General features: G+C 45.6%; 1 protein-coding gene across 3 annotated transcripts; it reads left to right on the plus strand.

The window, feature by feature from the left end:
- Nucleotides 1–401: 401 nt before the first annotated feature.
- Nucleotides 402–11323, plus strand: LOC129849832 (draxin-A). Of its 3 annotated transcripts, none has more exons than XM_055916587.1 (7): nucleotides 402–566; nucleotides 6701–7205; nucleotides 7539–7765; nucleotides 9595–9715; nucleotides 10241–10333; nucleotides 10514–10603; nucleotides 10750–11323. In XM_055916587.1, exons 2-7 carry the CDS (start codon nucleotides 6701–6703, stop codon nucleotides 10860–10862), a joined length of 1149 nt encoding a protein of 382 aa, XP_055772562.1. In that variant the 5' UTR covers nucleotides 402–566; the 3' UTR covers nucleotides 10863–11323. The 3 variants fall into 3 exon arrangements, with proteins under 3 accessions (XP_055772562.1, XP_055772551.1, XP_055772556.1); XM_055916576.1 differs by having other exon boundaries at nucleotides 403–566; nucleotides 6680–7205; XM_055916581.1 differs by lacking the exon at nucleotides 402–566 and adding an exon at nucleotides 2472–3351 and having other exon boundaries at nucleotides 6680–7205.
- Nucleotides 11324–12207: the final 884 nt, after the last annotated feature.

Here is a 12207-nt window from a genome sequence, read left to right on the forward strand (position 1 = left end):
GGGGGTCCTCCACGACATGCTGTGCCTCAACTTCTTCATTACCCCCTACTGCCACATGAACGGATGCCGGTTCTTAAGTTCTACAATATTCTTACACAAGAAGAAACCCAATTCTGTATAGTTTCATTTTTCATGCGAAATGATTTATTGATGTACACTTGTGTACACAGTATTTGCGTACTACTTGTTTCAATGTTCAGTTCCCATTGCATGTAGGAAACTTTGATATAATTCACGAAGGTGATAATTGTGATCAAAGAAGGATTACATTTCGACAGTTTCTCACTTTACAGACACTGGCGACAAATTGATGTTCCTATCGCAATCTCAGGAAACCTATTCTCATGCGCCTCACCTAATGGGACAAACGCTGACATAAATCCCCACATGAACGCGCATACGGTTACGCGCTTCCAGCCGGTGACTCTTCAAAAACCAGATAGAATCCCAACGACCAGCACACAGACGGAATTTGAGTCCTGTGCGCTTTATCATTCTATCGGTCATCCCATATGACTGAATTCCCTTTGCAATAATAGTCAACCTCAACGGATTAACCAACGCGGGTAAGGTCATTTGTCATTTTATTCAAGTGTTAAAGGTTCTCTGTCGCAATAACCAACTATAGCTAACCAAATGTGCCACCTGTATCATTAATTTTGCTTTAGATTGTTGCTTTCAATAGACTACATCTTGTACTAGCTAGTGCATTAATAACACCCACTTTAGTTTCTTCTATAAAGTTATTAGGCTATATGAATGAACTCCACTGAAGGCAAGATAGAAACCGTGGCGGCCAATTATTCTAAATTGAAAGAAATATGTGAAATTGTTTGCCTTTTTATTATAATCAATAGTGCCTTCAATATTCGTAATTGCTTAGTGGTACGTTTTATGATAATCATATCTGAACAAAACGATGTGTTCTGTTATTTGGCATAGGGAAAAAAATATTCTGTTTTTGTTCTGTATCAGGAAAATAGCCCAAAGAGTATTAATTAACATGTTAAGAGACAATCATATATTGCAATTATGTAGAGAGAGAGAGTGAGAGATTTTAGGTAGGCTGTCTCCTTGTGAGATCATGCATTTTATTAATCAACTAAGTGAATATAAAGCAGAGACAGTGGGTGTACAATCTTTGTGGACTCATTAATAAGCCTGTTAATTAAAAGCAAGCCAATCAGTAGGAATGTGAATGTGATCACTACGAGAACTGTGGAGAGACCTGATTGTGAAGCTCCCAGCAGGGCAATCTGGGGATCACATCCAGTCCACGTTCACTATTGAGAGAAATTTCATAAAAATAATAGCAAACTCAAGGAAAATATGGAAAGATTAATCATGACTTTTTGGTAGCCTAACCAAGCATTAATTAACAAAAGTTATTCCCCCATTCCACTTACGTAGATAACTTCTTAGTTCACTATCACTATGCTGCCTCTTCATATAATGGGTAGGCTAGGTAAAGCAGTGAGCTGTGCCAATATAGCAAATCTCCATGATGGACTATATTGGTGATCTACTAACTAGCGTGGCCACGATCTCCATGTCTTATAATGAGCGTTAAAGTGTGATATGCTGTCAACAGTGATCTTTTTGGGTTCAAGGTTGATTCAGTCTGATTGGTTGTTGTTGTGTTTTGGTTTTTTAACAGTGGACCCAGCTGGTCTCCTTGTGTGACATCAAATGAGAGAGAGAGATTCCACTGTCACTGTTCCAATTAACCCAGCCCTGGATAAATTCTCTCTCTCCGTCTCTGTCTCTCTGTGTCTCTCTGTGTCTCTCTGTGTCTCTCTGTGTCTGTCTGTTCTCTTGGCCTACCCTCCCCCTGTCTCTTTGTCTCTCCCTTGTCTTTCTCTCTCCTCTCAGTGGGATGTCTGTAGCTCTGTTCTCCTGGTGCTGTTTGTGTCTCAGAGCGTTGCTGGAACGTGTTTCTCTCTCTGCTCTGTGGGTATCTGGAGGAGGTTGCCCCGCTGTGAGTGTGTGTGTGTGCACTGAGCGTGCTCTACGGGAAGATAATGGCCACATTGCGGGATGTCTGTGATGTTGCTGTGCAACCGTGGCAATGTTCGATCTTGCCCCACATCTGTTGTACCTGCAACGAAATTGCCACAGAATCAGTTTGTGCCTCTTCTCTGCATTGGCTCACTTGCTGACAGATGGGCCTTCCTTATGGCTCTCATCACACTGAGCAGTTTCCAGGGGCTCAGCGGATAATGCTGCACACTCAGAGCTGCAAAAGCTCCCAGTTGATGGTATGAAATCTCCAATATTGTTCTCTAGAGAGCTGAAGAATTCAAACTGTTTAAATCAGCGGTCATAGAGCTCGCCAGCTTGTAGTCCTAAAACCCAGAAATGAGTTACCTCTGGTTCGTTCAGCTGTTCCTATGGGGAAAGAATAGAGTTTTGGGATAAACGCCGAAAAGAAGGTCTGAGATTAACACAAGCTGAAGAGATCTTATATGTTTTGTTCTATGACATATCAGTCAGTTAACATGACCTTTAGGAATTATGTTGCCGTTATGTGCTCAAAATTCACAAAAAGTGACTTTAGCTGCTGAAGATTATCTTATAGAACAAAACGTATAAGATCTCCTAAGCCCGTGTTTACCACAGACCTTCTTTTTGGCATTTATCCAAAAATCCTACAAAAACTTCATTCATTTTCCCATAGGTAGAGTCAGTGCCTACAAAAGATGCCAATACTATTGCTCTCTATTGATTGGACAGTTGAAATGCTACTTGCTGAAACAAATTTTTATAGTGCTTTCAGTAGCTTTCCTGAAGTATTTGTTGAGAAATCTGATGGAAATCAGACTTATGAAAGTTAAGTGTTGGTAAACATTGAGAACCTTATGTGTTAATTACATGGCAAACACCTGATGAACAGCATATTTTAATCGGCTAATAGATACATGAAGGCATCCATTGACGCTTTAAGTTTCACAAATGATTGAGAAATCAATCCTTTCTTGGGCATTTAAATATGCAGGCTATTGAATGATCTTTTTCTATGCCTTCTTATTTTGACTAGAGTGTACAGTTATCGCAGTGGATCACCAGCTGTGTTTACCACAAGACCTCGCATTTGGTTTTGTTTTGGGGGTGGGGGGGGTTATTGGCATTGTTCACTGGGGGAGCAAAGAAAGGATGGTGAATTAGTCATGCGTTTCTGATCTGGTTGGTGTGAAGTCTGTTGTTCTCCAGTGAGCTGTATGTGATGGGGACAGGGACCAGAGTCCACCTGAGCCCAGCCACCCCCTCCCTTCCTGACTTCCCATTGTCCTCTCACTGTCACATTACACAGAAGGCACACACTCTGCAACCTGACGGAACACTGCTAATCAGGTAAATCATCTGATATAAATGTGCTTTTAGACATGGGGCTGTAATCTCTTTATGTAAACCCAGAATTATTCCTGGGGTTTTGGGGTCTTTGTTTGGTCGTTCTTCGTGGCCACGCTGGTTGCTAGGAGAGACAACAGGACAGGAGCAGATGGCTTCTGGAGGCTTGTGGCCCAGCAGGTGAAGTTATCTATGCACATAAAACAGAGTCCACTGCCAGCCCAGTGCCTTGTACCTCCACTGCTTCGCCTCACCTTGCCTCGCTGCTCACTACCACAGAGGCCCTCTTCAAACTATCATTTCAGCTGTGTCCATGATCTGTTGTAAGCTGGGCTTCTGTGAAACATGTCGGGGCCTGATATTGTTGAGCACTGACCAATTGGTCATGGACCAGAGAGAGGTCTCAGATCTCAGTGTTTAATGAACCAGGCCTCAGAGGTGGCCCTTTGCACTCTGCTGCTAGATTTCCCATCATCCCTGGACCGACCTCTGTCTGAACACGAATTCATCTCAATTGTTTTAACCCAGCCAGTGCAACTCATTATGTGCAGTCGTTCTACAACGTTCTTCAGAATATGTGCTATCGTGGCTTCTTCTTCCTCAGTTTTTCATTAGGTTGTTCAATATGTTCACAGCTTTCCATGTATATAAACTGAAAGTACACCGCATACCGTATCCTACTCCTCCTCATGTGCTCTCAAAGCCCTCTCTGTCTTCAGAAAGAGTTTCACGCTTGGCCTGGCCCCCCTGGCCTGGCCACTTGGTTTTGCCCCCCTGGCCTGGCCACCGTCTCTGCGCCAGATGCTAACCCCTGCTGCGTCCTACCTATATCACACAGCGCTGTATAATACACTGTTTAGTAGGGGCTGCTTATCATCAGAAGATGCTGTGAACTCCACCCCAGAGTGTTCTATTTCCACCCCCATCCTGAGTCTTCTCAAAGGACCACCTGTTAACGGCTACATCAAAGGGCCAAAGGAGAAGGGGCTCCGCTAGGCAAGGATGCTCTTTGCCTCTGTGCCCCTCTCTGTTACCCACCGCCTTCCTTTTAAGGCGACAGGGCTATTCAGGCTCCGACTAGCAGTCCACTCCGTTTCTATGGAGGCACCCCTTTTCTCTTTATGTGAGAGAGAAATATTTGTGGTGCCATTCAATCAGGCTGCTGCTCAGCCTCTGTGTCTGCGCCCCATTATCTGCACACTCATTTCAGAGGATTCTGTGATCTCCAATATGAGTCTGGGCTCAGTCAATATGTACAGTACATCATGTGCATTTTGATGCTGTTTATTTTTTGGGACTGGTTGGTTGGTTCATTTTGTCAGCAAGGCCTCATGGATCTCACTCCTCCAGAACTGAGCAGACCAACAAGCTAGAGTGTTTTCTAGAGATGCCATTTTTCTGGGAAGTCTCTCTGTTCTTTGATTAAAAATACCCTTCTCTACCACAGCTGAGTCAAATGTAGAGGGCTGGAGGATGAGATCAAGCCTGACACAACACTTTGTGTGGGAAATGGCACTGTACCTCTCTCTCAGACACACTGTAAGGTTATAGACGATAAAGGTCTCACCTCAGCAGCTACCGTCCCACTGTTGTTTGCAAACTGCACAGTGGGTAGAACTCCCTCCAGAGACAGGCAAGGGAAAGCAGTTTGTGTCTAATCCCCATACAGGCCTGCTTGCAATAGCACCACACATTCCCCTTGACAGCAGTTGCTTCTCCTCCTCCCCATAACGCAATCTCCTAGTCCCGGTTTTCAAAGCACCTAAATAACTCACTGTAAACCTCAGGGTGGAGTGTTTGAAAGTGTGTGTGTGTGTGTGTGTGTGTGATTGAAGAGGCAAGGCTATCGACCCACAACACCCCAGCAGCAGCAGGTCAATACTTCTCCTCTATAGATTTTCTGTATGGGCCGCACCGTCGTCTGTCTTTAACATAAAAGAGTGGCCTGCCAGGGGCAGAGCAGTCATGCTGCGTTGCCAGGGTGATGGATGGTCCAAACCCATCAGAGAGGAACAGAAAGCTCACCTTGTTCTCTTTTAATAAACAACCCAAATGAACTCACATGAACTAGACCAGGGGGTTAGAAACAAGGACTCTGACATTTTACTAGGACATCCTGAGTTGAATACAAATGAAGTCGGTCAGTTAGCTAGTGGTTATTAAACCTCAGGCCCCATGCCCATATTCTCAGAAAGTCCCACTGTACCAATCACCTTTTGATCTCCTTAGTGCGGTCAGTGGCAGTGCCACTAATTGGGTTATGTCATTATTTCTCAATCATATCGACCTCACACTTGATTCTTACTGTTATAATAAGTAGACAGGTGGGTTGGCGATGCAGCTCCTAGAGCCCACAGGTATAAATAATGCAAGGCTGTGGTGGAGAACGGCTGAAGCATCTTATGATGAAGAGGATGTTCCAAGGCCAAAGACAGACTGGGAAATTCATTTTTACAACACATTTTTACAGCACTAAGGGTTGTCTGTATGTCTCTGTCCTATATAGGCTCCTAAAGAGCCACTGCAGCTTGAGAGGATAGCACAAGAGGGTAATGATTACTGCTAGGACTGATGAGTGCTGCCGTAGAACAGCATCTGCGATGGTGGAAGGGTGAGTAGGCTATGATATGGTGGTACTGAGTGCTTCTGGGAACAGAGGACAAGGGAACAGCGTACTCTCTGGGGTCTTCCGAGGAGGATAGTGTGGCTGCCTGGTGGTGGACTCCATGGCGGAGGAGGATAGTGTGGCTGCCTGGTGGTGGACTCCATGGCAGAGGAGGATAGTGTGGCTGCCTGGTGGTGGACTCCATGGCGGAGGAGGATAGTGTGGCTGCCTGGTGGTGGACTCCATGGCGGAGGAGGATAGTGTGGCTGCCTGGTGGCGGACTCCATGGCAGAGGAGGATAGTGTGGCTGCCTGGTGGCGGACTCCATGGCAGAGGAGGATAGTGTGGCTGCCTGGTGGCGGACTCCATGGCAGAGGAGGATAGTGTGGCTGCCTGGTGGTGGACTCCATGGCAGAGGAGGATAGTGTGGCTGCCTGGTGGTGGACTCCATAGCAGAGGCTCAAAGCCACAGGCACTCACAGAGCGATATCACACCAATCAGCAGTGACTGATGGTGTGAAACACTATGTTCTGTAGGGATTATATAAAACATGACGGGGAAACAAGTTTGTCTACATACTGTATATTTGAATGTACTCTGGACTTTCTGAGAAGTATAGTTCACCAGTCCATAGTGTGTTTGTGTCATCATAATGTAGCTACTTCTGTCCATTTTGTCATGTAAAATATAGAATGAGTGTACTGAAAACTGTTGTATTTTTACAGCAGGTGGCTCTGTGGTTATAGATGATGTCTTCCTCCTGGTGTCTGCCTCTGGTTCTCCTGTTCTCCACTCTGGCTGTTTCACACAGCGCTGAACCTGGCTCCACACATGCCAAGAGGAGACTGGCACAGCCCTCGCCAGGCAGTGGCAATGCCCTCCAGTACCCTGATCAGGGCTTCCAGAGTCACGGGCATGGGCACGGTAGGGAGCGTGGAGGGGGGCATGGTGGCCAGGGGTCCCGCGGTGCCAAAGCCAGTTCTGGGGCTGGGCTTCTCTCCCGCAGGCCCCTGCACCCTGCAGCTCGGCCTGAGGATGATGGGACGGGTCTGGAGGGCCTGAACCCGGTGAGACTGGAGATGGGTCCTGTGGGCAGGGAGCAGGAGAAGGGTCGTGGGGGCTTCAGGAACCCGTCTCATGCCCGAGACAACCACCCTCTGGGGCCACGCAAGGGGAGGGGCCAGGGGCATGGGCACCACTTTGACCAGAGGAGACATGGAGGTCGAAGAGATAAGGGTCGGCTCACTAAAGGTGAGTCCCCAATGGATCTAGGGTTATCAGATAATGAGCCGTGAGCCTGTTAGGGATTAGTTCTCTATAAATGCCATATAAAGAGTTCTAAAAGAGCACAAATACTAATCAATTTAAAAACAAAATCATAGTGTTAAATTCTGTGATTTTGTCATAGGGCATTGATAAATTGATTAACTATTTAAGTAGTTGAGCTTATATATAACAATGAACAAAGAAAATGTAATACATTTTTCTTGGCAACAGGGAAAGATCTCGTTAGGTGTATTTAATAATGTCTGGCTATCCTTCACCTCCCCCACCCCTGTTCTGTCCTTCTCTCCCTCATTGTAGGTTTTCTCCCTGAGCCTGAGCTGGGCTCTGTTCTGAAGAACAGGGATCTGTCTGAGGAGGGATCTGTCTCCTCTGCCGCTGCAGCCGCCTCCCCCTTTCACAGATTGACCCCGCCCACTGAACCCCCCTCCCCCATCTACGCGGTCTTTGGCTCCGGCTCCTATGCGGTTTCCACGGTGATGAGCGAGCATCTCCCAACGCTGCCCCCAGCCTCCACCAAACCCCAGGTACCCCATAAAGATATATGAGTGCTTATTAGAAATACCATTGTCAGTTGTGCCTTAGTGTTGTAGGGTTTATAGAGATACGTGTTCATGGTAAAGAAAGAGCGACTGTATTTCCTATTTGGAAATACCTAGGCTCCATAATGGGCTTAATGTATCACATAGCTCATTATTCATCTCAGGAAAACGAGGTAACAGGCTTTTTAAATTACCTATCAGTTGAGGGTGGCTGGAACATAATAGCCAATATGGTAGACTGGTCTCAAGGGTTTTTAGATATGATGGATATAGTTATGCTAATCTACATAACACATGCCTCGGGGGTCAAGTTCACACCATCATTGGTCAAGTAGTAGAACACCCTCTCTGTTACTGTCTGTGTTATTATGTATTCCTGTCTGGTAAATCCATGATTGAACGTCTAGGAGGCAATGGGCTCATTTGTATGAGGAGGGGGGTTGTAGAAGTGTGGTGGGCGAAGTGTAGCTGCCTGGCCCCTCCTCCTCATAGCCATCTGTCAGTCACTTTCTCCCAGCATGCTGCCTGCCATCACAGCGCTCACACACACACACACAGAGTTAGATATCTCCTCTGCTCCTCAAAAAACTCCTCATCTATCATCCCTCTATTTATCACAGGATGCTATCAAACCACCAACACACTCATTAGACTGGTAAATAACAGTACTCTGCTGTTCTGGGGAGCCTACTCTTTGTCTGGTGTTTTCCTCTCCCACGCCCGTGGTGTTTTCCTCTCCCACGCCCGTGGTGTTTTCCTCTCCCACGCCCGTGGTGTTTTCCTCTCCCACGCCCGTGGTGTTTTCCTCTCCCACGCCCGTGGTGTTTTCCTCTCCCACGCCCGTGGTGTTTTCCTCTCCCACGCCCGTGGTGTTTTCCTCTCCCAGGCCCATAATTCCAGAATTACTGTAGCCCTGTCTGGCTTTACTGGCTTTACTGGCCTCTGTGAGTGTTTGATGTCTGGTCTGTCTGACTGCTTGGTATGCTGTTTACAAGCTGCCGGAGAACCTTGGAGACCGTGTGTATGTCTTTATTCAGGAGCTGTCAGATACCGGCCTGAAGTAGAAGCGATAGCCTCGCTTGGCGTGGACCTGGGTTCAATGACACAGGGATGCTGGGAGCGTTCTTAATTAATATTTGATTCCGGCTGCTGGCTAAATGAACAGCCAAGCACTAATATTCCACATCTAATTCATGTTCCTCAATATTTCCTCGGGGTGAGACGGAATGAGCTGGGATCAATGTGCACCAGAAGCCTGGTTGGTCCAGTTTCTCTAGACATCACCAGGAGACCTCTCAATGTCAAATTGACTTCATAATAACCTGCTATTATTTTGTTAACACAGCCCAGAGGTCCAGAGGATATGCATTATGTAAAGAGTTTTGTTGAAGTTTATGACATATCGGTTTTGGCTGAGTAATCCTCAGAGATTTTTTGTTAAATTTGACTTCCGCTTAAAATTGCTTCGGCTCAGGGTTTAATACTGAAGGACATTGTTGACAGTGTTGGTAAAATTACAGCTGTGTGATTCAGCACAGGCCTTCTCCTCTGACCAGTAGTAACACTACCATCTGATGTATGATGTATGTATGCTGCCTTAGGGCCATAAACAGTATAGTAGGTAGCCATGTCCTCAGTAGCTAACTGATTGCCTGTAAAGCACTCTGGGGTGTGAAGTCCTGGGTGTCCACAACTAACATGCTGTTTTATGGGCCAGGTGGCAGTGCACATTAACACCCCAACAGAAACATACTGGAATGTAGTTAGAGACCAATGGTGTGAGGCTGTAATGGGGTATTTTCTCTGCATTACAGAAGTCTGGTCGGGGGAAGATGCAAGGAGAGGTGATGCCCACTCTGGACATGACTCTGTTTGACTGGACAGACTACGAGGACATGAAGCCAGTGGACGCCTGGCCATCCTCCAGGAAGAAAGGTCAGCACTTTAGATGTTTTGAGAAGATACAGCTAATATTAATGTTGGTGAAAAGTCACACATGAGTGTGTTCACTCCACCCCCCCAAAAAACATACAGATGTAGGATCTTAATTTGAGCCAGATTAGTACAGCAGGAAAATAATCCTGCAGCAACAAGAAATCTGAATTATTATGTGGATTATAATTAATGGCCATTTTTGTAGGGGTTGATACATTTTCATGATGTGGAAATTACAAACTTCAGAATCCTTTTAAAACCTCAAATACACTACAAATGTAACATTGCCTGCATTGCAGGAAAGTTCTGCTGTAACAGGGTGATCATATTAATGTCCTACATTTGTAATGATCCCTTGGAATGTACTGAACACACAGCACAGAATAAACACGTTTGATATATCTGTTATTTCCTTGACATTGAAGTGTTTGCTTGATTGTCCATCTGTTCGTCTGAGCCTGGGTTGAATCATTCAGTCCAAGTACTTTATTGGCAATCTGTTGTTTGTTGTTTTGCATGCTGAAGACAAGCGGCGCAGTAAGAACCTGAGCAGTGGCAATGTGACTCTGGACACTGATGCCATCGAGCCATGTGACCACCATCTGGACTGTCTCCCAGGTCAGTGACTAAACTGTCGCACATCCATTACTCTCCTGACCCCTGATCTTTGACCTCTGACCACTCAAGTCATGGTCTCCTGAAGGATCGTTATGATAAAGGCCATGTGACGGTTGAAACATTTGTTTTTGAATTTACAACTAGAAGTCACATGGTTTCTCCCTCCATCCCCTCCTATAGGCTCCTGCTGTGACCTGAGACAACACGAGTGTAAGCCTCACAACCGGGGCCTTAACAACAAGTGCTATGACGACTGTATGTGCGAGGAAGGTGAGTAAGGGATGTATCAGGCGAAAGCCACAGAACATCAGAGAATTTGAGAGCACACAACCAACAAACAGAAGGTGATAAAGGTCTCTTTCTATATTTCAGTAGCCTGCTTATCCATCCTCTATTGTCCTATTACTTTGTCTAAGGGTTCCGTTGCTATGCCAAGTTCCACCGGAAGCGTCGCGTGACCAGGCGAAGGGGCCGCTGCGTGTTGCCAGAGTCAGCCAACAGTGACCAGGGTGCCTTCATCACAGTGTGAGGGGCGACAGACACACCAGAGGCCCCCACACACACACAACACATTGAACATGACCACTCCCTCTGACAAAACAGACAGAACACAGGCTATACATCACCTGACAGTGATAGTTCATTCAGCATTTTCATACTACCAACTCATATCGTCTCCGCCACTTCAATGCCACAAAATCATGTACATGTACGTTAGGTCCAAAACAACAACTGTGCAGTGTCTGATTATCTGTGTCCTGTACATATGAATGTCTTTTCTGAGAATTGATTGCCAATTGCTTTTCTACTGATAATGTTACACTACTCTTTAAAAGGTAATTAGTATGATAAGCAAAAATGTTTGTTTGAGTTTCCTTTTATATGTTTAACTATATGTTTTATTTATACAATACTTCAAACAGAACTCTCTGTCTATATTGTGTTTTTTTTTCAACTTAATTGTATGTGATTAAATTCTTGTACAATGATGACGGTTGTCCCTAGTGTTCTTGAGTGTTGAGGGTTGATCTTTTGGGTTTAGGATTTAGCCATGTCAAATGTCCAGGACCTCATGTTACATCATACCACAGAGTTTCACATGATACAGAGCGAGCTATGGCTCATATGAGTCAGTGGGGGTTCATGTCCTTTGACCATTTCATGGACAGGCAGGGCAGAGGGAGGCTTGGTTAAGATTCTTATCATTATGCTACCTCTATGCATTCAGTTTGTTTAGTCACAGGGATCAGGGTCTTTTATGAAACATTATACTCCATGACACCAGTGAGGATAATTATTCTCAGCACTGTGTGGAGACAGATGTGAGAGTTGGTTCCAAAGAGCCACAGGAGCTCTGAGGATGGGGCTGTATGCCCCCTGCTCTCAGTGGGATGCTGTGTGTCAGAGCCCAGGGCCTCCTGGAGGAGGACAGATGCTGTCTCTCACTTTCTTTCCCTGTCTCTCTCTGCTCCTACGCAGGTGACCTTGATCCTCCACAGTCTCACTGCCACATCCCTCTTTCACACTCTTTCTCTCTTGTCTCTCTCTTTCACATGGAGAAACAAGGTGGTCAAACAAAAGTTGAACCACAGATTGTAAAGAAAGGGAAATAAATGACATCAAGTGCATTGGTAAGTAAAGCATTAGCTCCCACTCCCACCACACAATTGCACCTGTATCAATATTTGATCAGGCAGAGTAAGTAACACTTGTCTTTTGTCCCAAACAACCAGCACACTGGGAGCACCATGTTGCTCTCACTCTGATTTACAGTCTTGGAATAAAAGCAGTAGTGATGTATTTTTTATAATAACCTCTGAGAAAGTGTTGTGCTACTGAGTGCACTGCTGAAACTTGGAAAGCAGCCAGTCGAA

Source organism: Salvelinus fontinalis, chromosome 3, assembly GCF_029448725.1.
Source record: "Salvelinus fontinalis isolate EN_2023a chromosome 3, ASM2944872v1, whole genome shotgun sequence".
Taxonomy (NCBI): Eukaryota; Metazoa; Chordata; class Actinopteri; order Salmoniformes; family Salmonidae; genus Salvelinus; species Salvelinus fontinalis.